This window comes from Manacus candei, unplaced genomic scaffold, assembly GCF_025592945.1.
Source record: "Manacus candei isolate 608988 ecotype Guabito, Panama unplaced genomic scaffold, ASM2559294v1 h1tg000048l, whole genome shotgun sequence".
In the NCBI taxonomy this organism is placed as follows: Eukaryota; Metazoa; Chordata; class Aves; order Passeriformes; family Pipridae; genus Manacus; species Manacus candei.
This window is the reverse complement of record NW_026138096.1, coordinates 14,026,978-14,048,999: the sequence shown is the minus strand read 5'-3', so window position 1 is coordinate 14,048,999 and position 22,022 is coordinate 14,026,978. Positions and strand designations below refer to the sequence as shown.

The following is a 22,022-nucleotide window of genomic DNA, read 5'->3' as shown; positions in this document are numbered from 1 at the left end:
TCCTGTGGCTGCTGGGATTTGGAAAAGGATGGGTGGGGAAAAGGGGGTTTCATCCTCCATCTCCTTTTTCTTTTTCAGGCAAAGGAGGTGGCAGAGCAGGTGCTCATGGCTGTGTTAGACACCCTTTGCTTGACACAGCTCAAATCTGCTTTACGGTGGGTATTTCTTACAGTTACTGATTGATCTCTTGTCTCCGTGGGGAAAAATATCAAATATATCAAATATATTGGGGAAAAATATACCAAATATTGATTTCAAACTGGCTACCAAACACTTCACGATGCAGTCAGGCTTTAAAAATAATTATAATTGTCCCATTTGCCTGCTTTTTTTTATCATTTAAGTTATTTTGCTTCAATTCTACTCCTGGTAATTTTTCACGTGTAGAAGAATTCTAAACAACGTGTTTCACCGGTGCAATTTCTCTTCCTGCAGCTCCAAAATTGCTTTTCAAATTCAGGCTGTGAACAATCATGGAAGGTTTGTATCACTGCCTTAGACTTCTTGTTATCAATTAGTGCTTTTCATACCGTGATAAATTTATTTTTCTTCTCTTAGAGCTTCTCTGAGAAAACGTTGCACTCGATTATTTCACACGAGATGTGCAAAAGGCTTTTGTGCATGAGATGGTTGAATGATTTCATATCTGTAGTTCTGTGGAATCCTAAAAGCATTAAAAAAAATAAGAAGCAATTGGGCAGAGCAGTTTTATTAACTGTTAATGAGTAGAAGCAGCATGAGCTCATTAAGAGTTCCCTTTTAAAATTTGCTTTTAACTTGGCTGATATCACAAGCTTGTGCTTCTTAACCCCCACGCTGTCTGATTGAAATGGCCTCCACAAATAAGAGCTTATTTTAAATTAAAATAAAATAACCTTTTTTTTTTTTGGCTGCTTTGGAGCCCCTAAAAATGATCTACCTTCTAAATATTTAATTGTCATTGTTCTAGAATTACCCCGTTAGATAACGAGGACAGCCTGAGTTTGATCAAAACGGTGAGTAAGCCCTTCATTATTTATTATTATTGGTTTTATTTTATTTGTATGGTTTTATTGGAAAATAGAGCTCAAGTGGCAGGTTTTCTGGGGCGTGTTGAGATCTTTATCTCTGTAAGAGGAGATATAAGAGAGATCTCAGATGCTGCAACAGGTTTAATATTAAGTCAGACCGTGGAAATTGGAATAAAACATTGACGTTAATTAAGGTTGATGATCTCAGACTTTCCACCACTGTGGAGAAGTGGTTGCTTGGGGTGCTTAAAACACACAGATTTCTCTGTTTCACTTGAAATATTTCAAGTTCTGCTTTCCCTTCCCTCCCCTCCACCCCTGGGATTGCTGCAGGCGTCCATGATGGTGTTTGACATTCCCGACTTGCTCACGGGAAGAGGATGTTTGGGATCTGTTGTGTTTTCAGAGTCCTTTCTGACATCACAGATACAAGTCAAAGAAAAAGGTGAATATCTGAAATTCTGAGTGTCATTCTCTTGGCTTGGCTGTGCTGGAAGAGCACAAGGGATCCCAGTGGGTGTTGTTGCTGTTCCCCTGATGGGTTTGGAGCACTTTTGGTGGGAAGGAGAGCAAAGGAAGAAGCCACATAAACACCAGAATAAATGAGGCTTTCTCTGGAATTGTCCAGCAGCCCTGTGTCTGTCAGAGCACAAGAACACTGGGAGTTAGGCTGTTGTGACTTCACTTAAACACTCATAAATCCTTAAAGCAATGAGAACATTTTCATATTTCCTGAAGAAATTTCAGCTCTTAAAAGCGACTTATTGGGCAGTCTGAAGTACAGGGGTGGAATTATGGTTTGGTGGGTGTGGTGGCTTTAGATCTGAGGCATGATTTGATGAACTTGGAGGTCTTTCCCATGATTGTCCTGCTTTGCTTCCCCGGTTTTCCCTGCAGATGGCAGCATTACTCCAGAAACCAGCCACGTTGTCCTGACTGCAGGAATCCCGAGGTTCACATCCTGGCTGGTGAGTCCACACACACTCACCTGGCTTTGTACAACAGGGAACACTTGTTAGGGATGGATGGATGGATGAGGGAAAATACAGAACTTGGGCATTGAAGTAGAATGTTAATATGTGAATCTCTTTTGATTTTTGAATTTGCACGTGGAGTGAAACACTAATGGGTGGAAACAGGCTGTGGATCCATTCTTAACACAAGTTTGAAATCATTTTTAGCTGTTACAAGTATAACAGAGGGTAACTTCTGGCAAATTCTGCTTATTGTGAGGCACTCTAGATCACCCCAACAGGAAGCAAGGTCTGATTCCAGCCCTCTAATGTGCTGCCCTGTGTTAGAGGCAGAATTCCAGTGAATTTAATAAAGCTGAGCAACATTCTGCCTTTGGCAACCCATAATTTACCAGTAGTATAAAGTAAGACTGGATGGGATACACTGTTTTCTGTCCATACACTAGTATTTTAGCCTGTAAAAGCATTTATTGGGGAGAATGTTATGCATTTAATTTCATGCAAGGAACTGTTTTGTTCCCATAATAACACAGTATTAAGAGCACAAAACTGCCTTTGCAGCACTCTGGGCTTGTCTGCCTCTGGTACCTGAGGTTCTTGTTTGCCTCAAAACTTCCTTAATGCTTTTTATTTAGCATTAGACTGCCTTTGTTTAACTTGTTTTATTTGACATTAGACTTGCTTTATCTGTGATATAAATAACAACACAAATGGAAACTCTTTCTGGCTCCAGGTTGAAGACAGTGATGTGAAACTCTCTGAAAAGGCACAGCAGGCGTTGAAGGTAAAATGAAACATTTTTGTTAAACCAAAGAAGTTCCACTTTCATAAACCACTGTGCAAAAAAACTGAGCTCCTACCAAACTGTCTTTTATTTTGTGTGTTATTTCTCTCCTACAAGGCTTGCCTGTTCTTTGAAACTCTGACCTATAAAAAGTACATTGTATGTAAAAGTTTGAGGGTTTCTTTCTGTCAGAGAACGACAAACCCCAAGGGCAAAAAAGAGCTCTAATAAAGCTACAAATTCATGGAAGTCTCACTCAACATTACTCCTGGAGCTCGTGTGTTCCCCAAAACCCCCACAACTCAATGCCACTCTACATACAAACTTTCTTTTAACTTAATTAGCCTACTAAATGTCTAAAGGAAAACACTCCGGAAAGAAAAAGGCCTCTGGAATCTGGGAACATCTTAAATCACATGAGTTTCACATTTGTGGTTGACTTTGTGGTTCCCTGGAATGTTCATTATAAGTAGATTCATTTTCCTGCCCTGTCCTTTTAGCTCAGGGGACTGACAAACTGCAAACAAAAAAAAGCTCTGCCCTGTGGTTGTGACAATGACTTGGAACTTCACAGCTGCTGGCAAAGCCAAAATGGGGGGAAGGCTCTTCCAAACCATCCTGCCACTGGCCCTGCTGGATCCAGGATAAAACTCTTCATTTCCTAAACTTCTGATGGCTGCTGTTTAAAAGGAAAACCTTCTCTCTTGGAGCAAACACATGAGAAAATGTCCTGGTCCTTGATCCAGCCTGTGATGTTACTGTTTGTTTGTTCCTGTTCAGGAGGATAAATCTTTCCTGGGCACTTTACTCACTGGAGGGGATGGAGTGTATCTTTGTTCCAGCAACCCACAGGCCATGCCTGCAGAAGGTGAGATGTGCTTGGGTGGGGTTTGTTTTTGTTTGTTTGTTTGTTTGTTTGTTTTATTTTTTTAGGTGGGTTTTTTTTTAGTTTTTTAAACAAAAGAGGCACATTTTCTGGTGAACCAAACTACACCATCACCTTAAGCTTTCTTTCCATTTGCCTTTACATCTTTCTGCTCTTAAATTCCATCTGTTGTTCTGTTTATCCCCAGCCTCTGCTTGAAACTCCTAATCCTGGAAGGAGGATTCCTCTAGGCTTGCTTTGCATGGACAGTGAGGCTTTGCAGACCTGGGAGATGCCTTTTTTCAAAACATGCCCAAAATGACTGTTTCTGTCTTTAATAGATGATGTGCCAGATAGTTCCTGCCTTTTCTGTATCTATATGAACATGAGGTTGGAAAGATTGGGCATTACAGTCCTTCCAGCTCTGGAAGTGAAGGCAAATATGGACCTTTACACTGCCTCTGATGTAGGAGAGGATTTATAAACTCATTTACAGCCTTGTATTTGCCTCTACAAAAAGCTCTTCCCAGAGCTGATGTGAGGTCCCACTTTTTCCTTTTCTGTTTTCACTCAGGAATTCAGTGTTTCCCAGCACAGGTTCTCACTGTGCTACAGGAAGATGCTTGATCTTGGTTCTTCTCAGATTCAATCCAGTTACTGCTTTCTGACACAAAATTACTCACAGGAATCTTGGATTATTCCTCCTCTTTTGGCACCTTTTCCTTCAAGAACTTAAGGGAACGTGAATATCCCAATAATACAACTAAAGACAATTTGGGTTGTTGGGAAGGTTTTCCCTCACTTCCCTCACTCCCTCCCTTGTGCCTTGAACCAATAGATATTTTTAAGGCCTGATATTTGATATTCCAATGCACAGAGAATGTGCAGTTGTGTCAGTGCTGATGTACAAGAGAGATGATGAATATCTGACATGAAGTTCTCAGCACGAGCTGATGATCTTCAGAGGAGAATTTTCAGCTTTGTAGTTCTGCCATGTGGTGTCCAGGATAAATAATGAGGTACAAGGCAATTAAAAAGCAACTGTCACTTAGAGGAATCTGCTTTTGCTCCAACTGAGCAGATTTTAAAGCAAAAATCTTCATGCAGAATATGATATTTAGCTGTTCTGCTGTGGGCACATGTTCACTGAGTAAATAATGAGAGAACGGTGGCATTTTTTTGGCTCTGTTAAAAATTGCTGTTTGTGCCCCTGTGGAGCAATTTACTTATTCCCTTTTTTTTTTGGGGGGGGGAGAAGACTTATGGAGTTAAATGTCTTGATAACTTTTGGGTTGGAGAGTTCCAATAGGGGGTATCAGGACCATTGTGAGTGAGGGGTTGTGTCAGTGGGTGAGGGATTTTCTAGACTCTCAAGTGAAAATGAAGTTGAGCTCTTTCCCTTTTTGTTGTGCTCAAATTTGGGCTCTGCTGAGGTTGCAGCTCTGTGGTCTGGCACTATTGGGTGCAAAAGGTGCATAAAATCATGGAATGGTTTGGGTGGGAAGGGGCCTTAAAGCCCATCCAGTCCCACCCCCTGCCATGAGCAGGGACACCTCCCACTAGCCCAGGTTGCTCCAACCTGGCCTTGGAATCTTCCTGGGATCCAGGGGCAGCCACACCTTCTCTGGGAAATTTATTCCAGTTTCTTACCACCCTCACAGGGAAGGATTTCTTTCCAATATCCAACCTAAATCTTCACTTTTCCAGTGGGAAGCCATTCCCTGTGTCCTGTCCCTCCATCCCTTGTCCCCAGTCCCTCTCCAGCTCTCCTGGAGCCCCTTTAGGCCCTGCCAGGGGCTCTCAGCTCTCCCTGGAGCCTTCTCTTCTCCAGGGGAACCCCCCCAGCTCTCCCAGCCTGGCTCCAGAGCAGAGGGGCTCCAGAATCCTGGAATGGTTTGAGTTGGGACTGTCAATCCTGCTGATTCCACGCCCTACCATGGGCAGGGACACCTCCCACTCTCCCAGGTTGCTCCAACCTGGCCTTGGACACTTCCAGGGATCCAGGGGCAGCCACAGCTTCTCTGCCCACCCTGGGCCAGGGCCTCCCCACCCTCCCAGCCAACAATTCCTTCCCAATGTCCCATCTAACCCTGCCTTCCTTCAGCTTAAGGCCATTTTCATTAAAACAAAACCTTAATACTGAACAGGTTTGAAGATCTCATCCCAAGCTGCCATTCCAAGTGGAAAACATCTTTATTATTTCCTCCCAACCTTGTTCTGGGAGCTGTGCAGGCACTTTCAGCCATATATTTTAGTTACTTTGATTTTTTTTTTGAAATGTAACGGAGTAAAACTTGTTTATTTTCTTCTTTTTTCTTCAAAGAAAATATTTAACTTTTCCCTTTTCCTGACTCACAAACTTCCCTGTGTGGGATGTGATACTGCTTTTAAATGCAGAGGGCCAGCTGGCAGCCCCTGCTCAGACATTTGTTGGTGGCTTTCTGAAGCCTGTCAGAAATCAGCTGTTTACTGATACCACTTTCTAACACTTTGATGGAATTTTCTTTTATCCATTATCCCACCCAGCCTTGCTGTTTCTCATTTCCAGCTGCTCTCCTTCAGGCAGGTTTGTTAAGAACCAAAATTTAAATGTTGTAAATGTCAAAGTAGAATATTTAAACATTCTTTCAATTTTAAAGTCAACTTTTCAGTTTAAATTCCAGGTTAATTTTTAATTTAAAACTTAATTTTTTAGTTAATTTTTTCCCCTCTAAATCAAACTTTAACAGTGTTTGATTTTGCCACTTAAACTATTTGTTCAATATTTAAATTTCGAGTCATTTGGGATGTAAGCTTTTCTTAAATTCTTGTATTGTCAGTCTTATATTTCTGGAAGTTTGAAATTCAGTGGGATGAAATTTTTTTAACTTTTAAAGAAAAAAAAAACCACCTCAGAATATTTATGCTAAAGAGGCTCCAGGGGGTAAAATGAAGCCAAATGCAATCACAGTGATATATAAGAACCAAAATCCTGCAGGAACATGGATTTTTTTTCCTCAGAAAGGAATGACATTCATCACAAGATGTTGAAATACTGATATATAACTAATATCAATCCTTTTCCTCTCAAATTGTAGGTAAACTGCACTTCTTTTCTGATGGCATCCTCTTTGCTCATCCCCACCACGGCAGCATTTCCATCTCCAAGAACCACATGAGTTCCATCTCCCTCTATGATGGGGTGAGTGTTTGCTCTGCTTTTACTGCCAGCAACTCTTTATCAATCTTTAACAATAATTCTGGTGCAAAATCTCCATTTCAGCCCCATTTCTTATTTCAGCTTTTACCTGTGTCTGTACAACTGTGATAACTGGTGCAAATCTCCACACTTGGTGCTGATTGACTTAACAAATCAGTGATTAGTGAGTAAAGAGGAGGGAATTTGGTATTAATCTGGGTGAGCAGTTTGGTGTTAATAGTGTGAAAATTGCTTTTGATTGAAGGAAAGGCTGAGGTGTTCTGGTGTCATGTGGTGTTTGGGAGGGTGAAATGCTGCCTTTTATTCACATTATATTCGAATATCACTTGTTGTGGCTCAGTGGGAACCGAGAGGTCCGTGGTGGCAGCTCAGCTGATTTTTCCTGCTCCAGGCAGCCACTCTGGGTTTAACTATCACTCCTTCAGAGTGCAAAAGAGATTATTTGGGTTGGCTACTGTTTTCCTAAAGTGGGGAAAATCCCAATTTCCTTTAGTTGCTCTTTTGTTGGGGTACCTCCATGTATGATTTCATCCTCTAATCCAGGAAAGCAGTGAACCACGACCCCAGTGTGTGATCCAAACACATTCCAGCCCAGGAATCTCACCTGAGCTGCCTTTCCTTGGACATCACGGGCTGCCCCTTGGAGTTTAAGAAGCTATTTTAACACTGACCTTCCTTCTATTGTTTGAGTCAAGACACTCACTTTCAGAAAGCTTCCTATTTCTGGGTCCTGGCCATCCCTGCTGAACTGGTGCCAGATTTTTGTGTGAGGCAAAGCCTTGACAGGGAGAATATTATTGTTCTACTGACTTGGCATAATGCAAGGGTGGAGGGTTTGAACTGCTCAGAAGCGACAGGAGAAGCAGGGTAATTGTTCCTTCCTCTTTTCCAAGAGTTACTGCAACAGTATTCATGGAAAAAGAAAGGTTAACTTAATGCTGGGATTCAAATAAAAGATACAAAGGCTTGAAGTGATGCAAAGTGCAGGTTTTTAGCAGCTCTGTCGCCGTGTTCTACTTTTTAACTTGAAAATATCTGAGCTTTTGCTTCAACACGGAGAAACTGGGCACAGAGCTGAGCTCCTGAAATCCTTGAGGCTCGTGGACATGGAGACAGAGTGGATTTTGGCCATTCATCCACAAATATTCCCAAGTAATATTTAGATTTCACACTGTTAACATCTCGTAAAACTTGGAACCGGCTCCTTTTACCGTCGTGTCCGTGGGGATTATTGCTGCTGCTTTTCGGCTTTTTTCAATTTTGTGGAGCCCCAAATGTTTTCCAGGACAAGGAGCACATTTGTTGGACACTTCACAGGTGTATGAGTTGGCCTTTCAGCCACATCCCAGGAAATCTCTGGGCCATCCTGCAGAATCCAGGATCTGTGGGTTCTTAGTCCCAAAAACCATTTTCTTTTAAGAGAAATTGTTCTCTCGTAGGAGAATATTTTTTGTGTGTTCCTCACTCACCTCAGTGACTTTGAGAGGATTATTTTTATAATTAATCCCTCAGTCAGCAAAGGATGAAGATTCTGTTTGCAAATGTCTCTGAATTGATAGCAGCTCTTATGTAACAGTTCCCCAACTCGAGCTTTTTCTTCTCCAGAATTAGTACATTGAGTTACTTTCCCAGTTCTGTTGACAGGGAGGTGGATGACATTCACTTTCTGGTTTGAACCCTAAGGCATGGAATCCCTGTTTCCCAGGGATGTTTCATGCTGGCAAATTGTCCTGATTTTCTAATACTTTGGTGTGACAAGAGTTCCAGGTCCAAGCTTGAGCCTGTCTTGAAATCCAGAATCACAGAGTCGTGGAAATGGTTTGGGTTGGAAGGGACCTTAAAGCTCATCCAGTTCCAACCCCTTGCCATGGGCAGGGACACCTTCCACTATCCCAGGTTGCTCCAAACCCTCTCCAACCTGGCCTTGGACACTTCCAGGGATGGAGCATCTAATCTGGGAAAAACAAACAAAAAAACAACCCCCAAAAGACCAAGGGTCAGTGTTTCATAGAACAAGAATCAGACAACCTGAGTTCAGCGCTTCTGAGGGAGACACAACTTGTGGGCTTCAGGGTCCTGTTGGTGAAGACAATTCAGATAAAAAAGCAAGAAATTTAGTAGAACTTGTGCTCAGTGAAGAATCTGAGAGAAAAGGGGCACTTCCAACATGCAAGTGAGCTGCTCTTTGAATGACAGGCCTGAGAGTTGTGTCTTGTGCCAGAACGGCCCCTGTCAGGTCAGAAGCTGAAGAGCATGGTGCAGAAACTTTGCAATAGCACCAAACTTCCAATCTTTTTAGTTATTTTGAAGCATTTAAGTCATTTGAGGTGGCATTTCATTCATTCTCCATGTGGTGTCTGTGTCAGAGGTGTGTGGGTGTGGATGAAGAAGAGTTTGTTGGGAAGCATTAACAGAAGAAAGGTCTATTTTTTTTTGATGGGGAAAAGAGTAGATATTAAAAAGCAAGCTTTTCTTTTCAAGACAAAACTTAGGTGTTTAAAAGCATCTCAAATCCTTTATTTTAAGCTTCTGATATCTCCAGAAGCTGCAAAATAGGAATTCAGGGGGCCTATAAGTGGCTTCAGTTGACCCTTGTGCTCCATCCCTGTGCCATGGAAACTCAGGAATGCCCAGCTCTTTGTGCCTGGGGGTGACTGTAACAGTTTTTTTCTCATCTCTGCTGTTTAATGCATGAAGCCTTTTTTTCACTTTCAAGAGCTGTTAATGATAACTTGTCCTGTTTTTCCCATTTCTAGGATTCAAACAGTGTTGTTGCTGCTCTCTTCATAGACTTCAAAAGTTCCCTGCTTCCTCACCTCCCAGTTGAATTCCATACCCAGAACAACTTTCTGATGATTGCACTTTTCCCCAAAAGAAAGATTTATAAAGCTTTTTACTCACAGGTAAAGGAAAAAAAAGATTGGTAAGCTTTCCTTAAGTTCTTGTATTGTCAGTCTTATATTTCTGGAAGTTTGAAATTCAACAGGATGAAATTTTTTTAACTTTTAAAGAAAAAAAAAACACCTCAGAATATTTATGATAAAGAGGCTCCAGGGGGTAAAATGAAGCCAAATGCAATCATAATGATATATAAAATAATATATAAATCATGGGGACCCCCATAATTCCTGTGTTTAAGATGAGACACAACGGTGAGTTTGGTGCCTGTATTAACTAAGTTTGGAGAGAAGGGGTTTATGTCTCACATAAATTGAGCCACTAAAGCTTGTTGCCTGATGAGTAAATACAGGGAGAGTTAAAATTCTTTCATCAGTCTTCACAAACAAAACCTTTTCAACGTAGAATCAATATAAAATCTGCTGCTTTGGGATCTCCAGGGTCTCTCTTCCAACTGGGAACTCTGATTCTTTGTGTGACCTGTGGCATCTGCCTTGCAAACTCAAGCTTATCAAGGCCTAGACCATCCCAGGAGTGTTATTGCTCCTGATCTCAGGACCTTGCATGTGTGAGAAGCCTGAATTTCTGTCTGAATTTCTGGGGTGGGGTGGTGTTTGTGCAGTTTAATGCTCCCCATGTGCTTCCCTTTGCCTGCTCTGAGAGCTCCTTTCCTGGGAGCTGCATTTCCATGTGTGCCCTTGGCTGCAGCAGTTCCATGGAGTGGCAGAGGTTCTATTGTGTGGGGTTTTTTTTTGTGGTCAGACACGTTGGGATCCTGGTTCTTAGGGAAGTTCTGTGGAAGGCTTTAAGTCTCCCATATGGCATTGTGTTGTTCCCTGAATGGATTGGCCTCATTCAGAGTGCTGCAGAGGCTTTTAATAAACCCAGCTTGGGAACAATGGTGCTTTTGAGGAAATGAGCCTGGAGATTTTAGGACTTCACAAGGGCTTTTTGGGATGTGATCATCACACTGGACTGGGAAAGACCACCTAGCTCAGTGAGTAGTCCCCACTGGAAGTATTAATGGCACCATAAAATGTCCCCTCCTTTTATCTTAAGTGTTTAAATTCTTCCCACTGTTCCACTCTGTGAATGGCTGGGAATCTGTTTGTTTGGTTTGGGATTTTCAGCCTATTTTACGAGTTCTACTTTTATATCTGTTTTATTTTTCTCTCCTCTCCCAGCACACACCCTTGAGATATCCAGAAATTTCAGACCTATTCTTTCTGCCTTATTTGGCCTAATAAAATAAAACCAGATCCTTTGTAATCTGTGCCTATAAAAAGTTCTCTTTTCTTCTGAGTGTTGCAGTGCTTTTCTTTTGATCTTTTTTTTTTGGCTGTAGACATCCAAACTGTGTGCAGTGTCTGAGATCATAGAATCATAGATGAGGGGGTTTGTTTCCTGTACAGAGGCATTAACAATTCCCTGCTCTGAAAATGTTCTGAGATCCCCTTGGTTTGCCTTTACTTTTCACTGCTGCCTTGGATTCACAGATTCACAGACCTTCAGGTCCTTCCTCTCTTGCCCATTGATGTTCCAGCTGATTTTAGAAACATTTCTTCCTTTCATGCTTACCTTCCTCTTTATTTTTCCTTCCATTTCCTCCCAGAATGTTTCTAGCATTCTTAAATTTACTTTTCCATGAGGCATCTCCCAGCTTAGCTCCCCAAAATGCTGTCAGTTCACTTCAGCCTCCCGAATTCATTGCAGAGGATATCCCAGGGCATTCCCTGAACAACTCTGCTGCTGGACTTGCCCAGCCTCTGCTGCTTTTTCTCAGAGCTATTTATCCCTGTCCTCTTTTAAATTCACTTTTTACCACACAGGGGTTCAGTTTCTGCAGTTGAAGCTTCTCATCTGGCCCCACACCAAGTCGCTTTGCTAAAATTCAAGTCAATAAAACAAACCTTTTGTCTTAAAGATGTTCCCTCCTGAATAAAAACTCTCCATCAGGTGGAGTGCCCCCGGCTGTGTGAGCCTTGGAAACTTGTTGTTGTGGTTTGTCAGTTTTTACCTTCAGGTATTTATTGATTTGCACCAAAATTCTCTCTATAAATCCACGTGCCCTTGAAGTCTCACAGATCCCAAGGATTCACTAAGATGGAGGTGCTGGTTTTACTCCTCTAAATCATCATACCTCACTTATTGGACCTGTGCTTGAGTTATTCCAAGCTTCCTGGAAACAGGGAATGGCAGATACCTGTTCCTGCAGACCTGGGTTTGTTAAAAACTGAGGTGGTGGCAGGATTTTGAGCACACAGAGCTGAAATCTGGTTTTACAAATCCTGTGAAAATGGGACAAAACCTTTCACATCCTCCCTCTCATGGGTAAGGGAGAAAGGTTTGTTCAGGCTTTGGGATGTGTTGATTTCCCTTGTTTTCTCCACCTTCTCTAAAGCCCACAGCAGCTCTTTTGCCTGACCTGTGTTTTCACTTCATCCCCAGCCCTTTTCCTCCTCCAGAATACAATTTTCCCTTCTTCCCATCCCTTGGAGGCATTTCTTTTAGTCTCTCCTACATCTTTTGAAGTGGCTGGGTTTTTTTTTTTTTTTTTCTGGTTGCCTGGATCTTTCTGCACAGGCAATATTGCCTTTGTTAAGATCAGAAAGATCTTTTATTCTGCTGGTTTTTTATCTCCTGCCCTGGTGTTTGGGATGCTGATTTGTTAATGGGAAGCAGTTGTCTCCCCTCCAAGTTGTTTTGTCTCGCAGAAAGTTATTGTGAGAAATGACAATGGCTGTTGCCTTTTCCTTAGGAAAAGAAGGGAAATACCGAGCCCTGACTGTGTGATTCATCTGAATCTGATTTCTAGGTTCACAGTGCCAGTCAGATTAATGTGCCTTGGCTGGAGCAATGGGATGGGAGCCAAAACATCACTCCCTGGAGGAATGAAGGGCTCCCTTTTGCTTTTGGGAAGGAGCAGAGTTTTTCTTAAATGTCTAGAAATGTTTGCTGCAGTCTTACCTCATGAAAATGGTAATAGGACTTAAAAGAGGCTTGAATTAATTCAATTCCTGCTGTTCAGCACTTGGGTTATAAACACCTACATTTTTGTCAGGGAAAACTAAAGTGTTTCAGTGAAGTTACTTCTTAAAGCAGTTCCAGCCCAGCCACAGAGGTCACAAAATCTGATCTGTGGAGACTTTTGCCATCATTTGAATTCATGGAATGGTTTGAGTTGGAAGGGACCTTAAAGATCATCTCATTCCATCCCCTGCCATGGGCAGGGACACCTTCCACTAGCCCAGCTTGCTCCAAGCCCCATCCAACCTGGCCTTGGACACTTCCAGGGATTCAGGGACAGCCACAGCTTCTCTGGGCAATTCTTGCAGCAAACCCAGTATTGTGTAATATTTGATGGCCAGTGAAAATGGCTGAACAAATGGACAATGAATCCCTGAACAAATGGACAGTCAATCCCTGAACAAATGGAAAGCAAATTTGGGACAATAACAATGCTCATGCCCAACTCTGCTTTGCTCCAGGTTTTCTCCTCGTGGCAAAACCAGGCAAGCTCAGGATTATCTTTAAGGGTTGTCCAGGAAGAATTCCTGTCTGTGGAACAAAAGAGAATGTAAGTTCCTACCAGTGCAGTGCAATTCCACATAAACTGTGTGCTACAGTCAGAAAAATGCTGTTACTCATTGATTTGGACAAAAATTAAAAAAAGAATCGTTGCCTTCTTAGTGCAACACTCACTTTATTTTTTTTGGTACTATTTAATATGTAGCCATGTGGTTTAAAGAACATCAATGTTTAGGTTTCTCCTTTAACTAATTCATTAATTACTTTGCTTCTTTTAGGCATTCCAGTGTTCAGAAGCTCTTTAATGCCTTGTCTTTTCCTTCTGGGGAAAGATGCAGGGAGCTGAAATTATCCTCTGCCCTTCCAGAATTGGAGAGGTGAGAAGTTATTTTTGTGTTCAGGGGCTGAGTTTTGTCAGAAATGATACCAAATTATTTTAGTACATGTAGTCATCTAAAAATTGCTTATTAAATAATTCTTCAATCATTTCTGTTGTGAGATGAATTCTTTCCTCTCCAGTTTGACCTTTGGATAATCTTATTTTAGCGATTTCCTGGCTATTTTTACGAATTAAATCTTTTGCTCGTGGTTGTAAAGAAAATAAAACTTTTTATTTTCACAAGGTTTGTGAGACATTTCACCATCAGCAGCGTCAGCAACAAGCCAGTGGTGAGGGCACATCTCCCTGTTTTGTTGCAGCAGTCAGAAACCACTCCTGAGAGCAAAGCAGAGAGTGAGAAGGTGAGGACAATAATAATAATAATAATAATAATAATAATAATAATAATTCACTATGAACTCAACAGTAATTCCTAGTGTAGAATATTTAATAAATGTTGCCATTAGTGTAATAAAAGCACTGCTGGATGTCCAGCCATACTCTGCCTCCTCCTCCAGTACCACCAGCTCCCACTGAACTGGATTCTTAGAATATGAATAATTTTCCTGGTTACATATGTAGTTTTTTTTCCCACTTAAACAATCTTTTGGAAGTACAAATGGCTTGTGAAAATGAGGTGTAAATCTTCAAGTTTTCTCTTCTGTCCAGAGAGACTTGGCCCTAAAGCAGCAGCTTGTTTTTATGAATTGCTGCATAATTTAACTGAATTGTTCTCTGGAACATAAAAGTCCTTTAAATAGCATGGAGGGAGCACATGATATTTAACATTTGCTGATATTATCTGTAGAACACTCCTTTCTCTATAGGGGCAGTAACAATTGGTCAACTTAAGGCCTGCTTTAAATAGCATTTTCAGAGAAAATATTTCCTTGTAACTTCCCAGCATTTGAAACCTGCTGAAAGCAACCAAGGCAGAGCAGCAGGAATATAATTCCCTTGGAATATTGCAGTGTGGTGGCACTCATTTCCTGGGATCTGCTTCAGAGACCCTACTGACACTTAATTCATAAACACTTGGGAATGATTTTAAATCTGATTTTAAGGTTGGTTTAACTGTGTGTGTTTAAGAAAGAAAGAAAAACATGTTTGAATGTGCCCTTTTCATCATGAAAACAAACTATTTGGTGTCTTTTCTCGTGTTTCTGTGGTTACTGTCACTTCATTTTGTGTTTTGAGTTAAGATTTTATCAAAATAGAGGCCTTGGGGGTGTTTAATTGTTGTAGCTCATTGCTGATGTTGGACTTGTCCCCTTCTTCCCTGTTCCCTGTTTTCCAGGTGATCATCACCATCCTCACTGGGCTCCCAGGATGTCGTTCCAGTGATCTCTGTGCTTTCCTCGTCACCTTTACCAAGGAGTATGGAAGGTTTGTACAGTCCTGGTTGTATTAATCACCAAAAAACAACCTGACATGATTAAATTATCCATGTTTAATTGTTATTTTTAAACCTCGTTTCTAATTTGTAAAGAGAAGTGTTGTAAGAATAAGGTCAGTAAACATTTTTGAGGTCCTGTAGGGTCTGTTACTTCACTTTTATGACTTCAGGTATCTCACTTAACTGTGTCTCCAGGTAGATTTGCCCTTAAATTTTAAATATTCAGACAGAAAAAATAGCCCAGGAGGTTTTTTTGTTGCTGTTCCATGTTAGGAAAAGCACAGGAATCCCTGCAGATCTCACGTGTACCTGGAATGCCACTGAGGTTACAACAGTCAGGAGAAATCTCAGAAGGGCCAAATGAATCCTGCCTTAAGCAAGGATAGAAGGTGCCACAAATTGAAGGAAATGAGTGAAGAGCTTCCTTTTTTGGGGAAAAGACTCCCCTGGCACTCCTTGTTTTTAATGTGACCTGATTTCTATTCTGCAGGAGCAGGAGGTGCGTTCAGGACATTGTTGTGTGGCAACAAGATAAATCTAGGGGAGGAATTTTTTCATTCTGTGTGTTGATAGAGCTTCTGGAAAATCAAAAGAAACAGTTGTTATCCTTTTAAATCTTGCAGCCAAACACCTCAGCATTTCATCTTAGTCATGTTCTGCATGTTTTTCACTTTTTACTCAGCGTCTTGATATTATCAAGTTGATTCAGGGGAGTTTTTTGGTTCTGTTATAGGGCAAAGTGACTTTTGAAGGTTGTGTAATAATACTTTTCATCACGTTTCCTGCAAATGTCAGTGCTGTTTTCCATTTTTGCAGTGGAAATATTTTCATGCCCAGAGTCTTTTGAATTGGATTCGTATCATTTTTGATGTTTACTGCATCACTGACAGTGATCACAGTTACTGCTGTGATGCACAGCTTTGAAAAAAAAGCTGTTCAACATTGTTTTATTAAAAAACCAACCAACCAAAAAAAAACAACCTTGTGGCACTAATGTAAAGAATGTACCTGTGCTGGAAAGGACAGAAAGCCAAGTCAATCCCCCTTTCCCACGTGGTCAGGTGGAATGAGCTGATGATGAGCTGGTGAGAGATGTGGGATCTTGGGGTTGTCAAAATTTATTTTCAGTCTGTTGGTTCCAAATAAAAAGAGAACAGAAATGTTGTGTCACAGAACGTGAACCCCTTTCCTTGGTTCCTGTTGTTTAGGTGGATTGTTTATAGGCAGACCATGGATAGCCCAGAATGTTTCAGTGCCACCCACTTCCAGAGGTACCTGTCCGGGGTCCTGGAGGCTCAGCAGAACCTCGGGGGCCGTCAGTCCATGTTCTCCAAAAAGAACAAGAGGCTCCTGGTGGTCCTGCAGGGGTAAGTGTTTGAAACTGTGGCAGTGTTGCAGAGAATAAGGGATTTTTCAATCCCCTTCCTATTTCCCAGGCATTTTTAAACTTTCCCTTTAAGATTCTGAGCTCCAGTGTGGCACTCTGGGAATTCTGTTTTATAGGTGTACTAAACTCAGCTTCTCTGCACCTCTTGATATTATTGGTTGTTGCTCCTTTGGAAGGAGTGTCCATGGGATTCCTTCAGTCATTTGGAAGCAATGGGCACTCACAGCCCAGACCCCCCCGTGCCCTGGGCTGATCCCCCAGCGTGGGCAGAGGGCAGGGGGGGATTCTGCCCCTCTGCCCCTGTCTGAGGTGAGACCCCCCTGCAGAGCTGCTCCAGCCCTGGGAACAACAGCACAAGGATGTGGAGCTGCTGGAGAGAGTCCAGAGGAGGCCCCGGAGCTGCTGCCAGGGCTGGAGCCCCTCTGCTCTGGAGCCAGGCTGGGAGAGCTGGGGGGGTTCCCCTGGAGAAGAGAAGGCTCCAGGGAGAGCTGAGAGCCCCTGGCAGGGCCTAAAGGGGCTCCAGGAGAGCTGGAGAGGGACTGGGGACAAGGCATGGAGGGACAGGACACAGGGAATGGCTTCCCAGTGCCAGAGGGCAGGGATAGATGGGATATTGAGAAGGAATTGTTGACTGTGAGGGTGGGGAGGCCCTGGCACAGGTTGGGCAGAGAAGCTGTGGCTGCCCCTGGATCCCTGGAAGTGTCCAAGGCCAGGTTGGACAGGGCTTGGAGCAACCTGGGCTATTGGAAGGTGTCCCTGCCCTTGGCAGGGGGTGAGACTGGATGATCTTTAAGGTCCCTTCCAACCCAAACCCTCCTATGATTCCATGGCTGTGCCCTTTGGAGCTGCCAGCACAGAGCAGGGCTGTCAGAACTCTTTGCCTGATGAAAGAGGTGATATTGGAGTAACACTTATTAACATGTTTCTGAGAAATGCCAGTTTTCTTGTGGAATAAAGGTGAAGACTCTGAGCCACCTCTGTTTGACATTTCCATCTCCAGGGTAGCATTTGAGGACCAGGATCACCTGCAACAAGTTTCCCCCCTCTGTTTCTGAGTCATTATAAGGTGACACAAACTAACCAACACACCCTGACCTGACTGGAATGGTTTTACTTCCCAGGATTCAAAGTGTTCCTCTGTTTCACTACATGGAGCTCAGCATTTTCTTCATTATAAACCATTCTGATAGTGCTAAAAATCATCTTTTTTTTCCATTTAGAGCCACATTTGCATTTTTTTTTTTTACTCAGAATTAGCAGGAGTGGTGTAAAGTCCAGCAATGTGCAAAATAACTGGTATTCTGTAGCAGCAGTGGCTTCAGGAACAGCTAATTGGCAGTTTTCCATCCTTTCTGGATAGTTGGATATTGGTACAGACAGCTCTAGAGTAGCTGGAATTCTCTAAATAATCCATTAAATTGCTACCTGACAGCACAGTTTTGAGAGAAGGTTGTGACTGGCTGAGAAATAAACACCTGGAATTAAAACTCAGGTTCACTTAAACTTTGTGATCACACAGAAATAGGACCCAACAGTGTCTGGAGCAGTGAATAAGAAATAAACTCATTGATTATATTAAAATTAATAAATACATTAATTACAGAAGCATATTTAAATTGGGATGCTGATAAGTGAGAGGGTGTTGCTTTTTTATTTCTTTTTCTTTTTTTTAATTTGACTTGTGTTTAATATGCTTGGCATTAGGTGTAACTTACTTTTGTTATATTATGCTTTTTGTGCTTCCTGAAAGCTGGACTTTTTATCCTGCTTTTCTCTCTGTGTTGTCAATAATTATTTTTAAGGTAACTCTCAATCAGCTCCATTTGTCTGGATTGGCTTAAATTGGATTTGCCAAGTTTTGAGCTGCTTTCTCACTATTCAATGGACTTTTTTAGGAATCCAACCTTCTTGCTAGTGATGGATTTCTTCCTAAATGGTGGAATGTGTCCTTCTGCTTCTCTAAAACCACATTTCATTCTCTTTTCTTACAGATACACTGATGTTATTGATGTTGTACAAGCTCTGCAGACTCACCCTGACCCAGATGTGAAATCTTCCTTCCTCATTGGAGCAGTGAACACCTGTGTGGAGCCCCTGAGCTGCTACATGGAGCACAGGTATGCTTTAAAATATATTTAAAAGCAGATATGTGTGTTTGTAAGATCACTTTTATAATAATTAGGGATATATGATGGTTAAATGCCAGTGAAGTGTCTTAAATCCCATAAAACTTGGAAGTGCTCTTTGATTTATCAGGATGGCACTTGATTTCCACAAGGTATAGAATTATATATTATATTAATGAAAGTTTAGCTTCTGGAAGAACAAACTAAATCTACTTAAATACATAAGTCTAGGTAAGGATTTTGTATAATTTGGACAGCCCCCTGTCCCTCTAAATCATTTTATTTCTTACAACCCTTTTTGGAATTTGGACTGAAAATCGAGACGTTCATCTGGGTTTGGGTTCTTGATTCTGTCACTGCTTTGGGCCGTTAAAAGAAAGACTTTGCAGCCTTTAAACGTGGAACTGAAGGGAAGCAATCCCAAATTCAGTGGAAGGGAATGACAAAGCACGGAAGCCAAAGCACTGCAAGTGTTAAAACCTGATATCCTGGGTCACTGCAGAGCCAGGGCGGGGAGGAAACGCTCGCCAAGCCAAGTCGGTGACATTTGGAAACACTGTGCCTTGGTTGCTGTTTCGTAGTTAGATGTGTGTGCTCCAGACTTCAGCAAACATGGGAATCATCTCTTAGATTTCTCTGTGAAATTGTAACCCTCCCCTTTTTTAATTATGCCTTGCAGCTGAGTTGATCAAAGTAAGTGGAAGCAGTTAGAGTGTTCGGAGTTGTTAGCGTCGCTTCTGTTTGTGAGCCAACTCTGTGCTCCACAGCTTAGAGCTGAACTGCCCGAGCAGTTTATAAAAGTGCATTCCTGAGATTTCCTGGCTGTTCTTAACCACTAACCACTGTGCTGCTTGTGCTTTGCAGTAGTCAATAAATAGACCTTATCTTGCTGCTTTCTTCTTGTCTCCGTGACAAAGGTTGTCAAGAAATAATAAAACTCCCGTGAACTCCTGGGGATTTGGTGCTGGAGTGCTGCTTAAACTTGTGCTTTCCATAATTGGAGGAAAGACAAGTTCCATTTCTTGTTGGTTTTAACTCACTAATGTGTCACTAGCCCTGGTCCTGAGTAGCATTTAGAGCAGCCCAGCCTGCAGTGCTTTAACCAGCAGAGTTTTGTCTCCTCCAGTGCAGGAGCAGTTGAAGGAAGAGGCTCAGCCTGTGCTGTGGGTCGTTTATGTCTTGCTTTGAAGTTTGTTCTGATCAGAATTTACCAAGTAGTGCCAATGGCAGCTCTTGCAGTTGGGCAGCTTTGGTGATTTCACTGTGGGAATGCACAAGAGTGGGTTCAATGTTTGGCTTGAAACTTTTGCAGTCGAGAAAATCAAACCCCTTTCCTGCCTCAAAGTTCATTCCTGTAGAGATCCAGCTCTTCCATGAGCCTGGGATGGAGCTTTTCCCTTCAAAGTTTTCCCTAAAACTATCTTTGAATAGCAAACCAGAGCAGGGGGAGAGGGAGTTGAAGTGGGACTCTCTCTAGAGCTTTGTGTGCATGCTAAAGCTTTTAAATTATAAAAATAATGATAAAAATAATTGTCACTTGTCTGACACAGCACCAGAAATTGGCATCATTATTACAATCTTCCCATGAAGAGTTCCCACCGTGCTTGGAAGGCAAATTTTTTTAAGACAAGCATAAAAAAATTCCTGTTGTTTAAATAGGAATTCTGGTGACCTTGAAGCCTTTCTGACTCTCTGGAATACACAGTGGATTGTGTGGTGGGAATTAGCTCTTAAATCCATTGGAGAACTAAAACCAGCTACAAAACTAGTTCTTGGGGAAGAAGTCCTGAGAGACACAACCTGTGGGGATGTTCCAGTGGTGTGGAGTGAGGAAAGGAAGCATGAAAATGGTTTGGTTAGTGAGATTGTAGCTGTCAGTGTCCAAACAAATGTACATGTTTTGCTTAAATAACAATATCCAGCCTTGATATACAAACTTTTTGGTTTTTTAGGCTTCTTTTTCCCAAGTTCTTGGACCAGTGTTCCCAAGGTAGGTGTCACTTTTCTTGACTTGGTGCTCTGCAGAACAAGCAGCTGATCCACGTGGCCAAATGAATACATTTATATTATATATTTAGCTATAAATTCACGTAGCCAAAGGATCATGATAAACCCTTGGAGAACAGACAATCTCTGCCCAAACTATCAAACATCACAGGCACCTGGAGAAGGTGGAAGATTCTGGAACATGGTCCCTTCCCACCCAAACCATTCCATGAATTCCTGGTTCTATGGAAGAAGTTTAAGTGTCAAGAGCAGAAGCAGATTTGACAGTTGTTCTTTTGTGCAGCTGATGCACAACATTAAGGCAGGACAGAACATTTCTTTTCAAGGTACCAGCTCTCCCTCCCTCTCAGCATAGAACACGTATTTTCAGGATGAAAATATGAGATACCACTACTGGACTGGTGAGAGAGATCAAACCAATAACAATATAGAAGCAAAATGACATTATTTATTAAAAGCAAGTAAGAAAAAAAGTCCACAGGTAACTCAAATATATGCAGAGGTTTACATATTTTGCTGTATTTTCTGAAGAAGAAACTCTGCTTTTAAGTTGAGATTTGGATCTCCATATATATGTGTGTATATATGTAAATGTATATATACATATATATGTATATGTATATTAACATGTATGTGTACATATATGAGTAAATATATATATTATATATTTACACATATATTTACACATATATGTACACATACATACATATGTACACATATATGTACACATATATGTGTGTATACACACACATATACATATATATGTGTATATATATACATATATATGTATATATGTATTTTTAAGTCACTGTTGTACTGCAGCTGGAAAGTATATAGATGCTGCATATAGATCATTATTTTATTTTTATTTGGAGGAAAATGTTGGTGCTGCAAATTGGGGAAAACTGTCCTGATTATAACCATGGGGGGATTTGCAGAGGGAAGGAGAATATTAAGAATATAAAGAATTATCAGTAACTGCAGAGAAGTTAAAAGTGCAAGCATGCCTTTTTGTAGTGTGACAGAATAAAAAAGAAAAATAAAAATAATAAAATAAATGAAAATAATAAAGCTATCTTTTTTTTTTTTAAAGTGATTTGTACAGACCTAATTGAGGGACAATTTGTCCTTGTTGAAGGAGGAACTAGAAAATGCTCAGGACAGGCACAGCTAATTTTCCTACAGTCAAAATGCTGGAAAAAAAATTACAAATGCTGGAGGTTAGAGGAATATTCTACTGGCAGGGAATTATTTGTGCTCACTGGAAAGTTTTGTCCTGTAGTTTTCAGGTACAGAATGTGACACTGGAGGGCCCAGAGGGCCCCACGTGTGAAGAAATCGTTTCCCATAAATAGGGGTAATTTTTGTGCAGGAAGTTTTAGGGGGAGAAGTGTGCTTGGAACTGAGATGGGGGACACTCCAGCTTTCCAGACTAATGCAGAACTGTGTCGTGTGTGGTGCAGGGAATT

General features: G+C 41.5%; 1 protein-coding gene across 14 annotated transcripts in view; it reads left to right on the top strand.

Moving 5' to 3' along the window:
- Nucleotides 1–22,022, top strand: part of DNAAF9 (dynein axonemal assembly factor 9) — a 73,220-nt gene that overhangs the window by 35,115 nt on the left and 16,083 nt on the right. For all 14 annotated transcript variants that reach the window (XR_007906427.1, XR_007906429.1, XR_007906420.1 and 11 more), the window contains 16 exons: nt 79–155; nt 436–480; nt 950–995; nt 1,344–1,455; nt 1,908–1,978; nt 2,718–2,768; nt 3,549–3,636; nt 6,711–6,814; nt 9,589–9,735; nt 13,219–13,307; nt 13,537–13,635; nt 13,882–13,999; nt 14,935–15,023; nt 16,242–16,400; nt 18,412–18,537; nt 20,499–20,536. Coding sequence is in view for 3 of the 14 variants with exons in the window: in XM_051798159.1 (XP_051654119.1) it covers nt 79–155; nt 436–480; nt 950–995; nt 1,344–1,455; nt 1,908–1,978; nt 2,718–2,768; nt 3,549–3,636; nt 6,711–6,814; nt 9,589–9,735; nt 13,219–13,307; nt 13,537–13,635; nt 13,882–13,999; nt 14,935–15,023; nt 16,242–16,400; nt 18,412–18,537; nt 20,499–20,536 (1,459 nt within the window). In the remaining 11 variants the exon portion in view is untranslated. The remainder of the gene's footprint in view (nt 1–78; nt 156–435; nt 481–949; nt 996–1,343; nt 1,456–1,907; nt 1,979–2,717; nt 2,769–3,548; nt 3,637–6,710; nt 6,815–9,588; nt 9,736–13,218; nt 13,308–13,536; nt 13,636–13,881; nt 14,000–14,934; nt 15,024–16,241; nt 16,401–18,411; nt 18,538–20,498; nt 20,537–22,022) is intronic.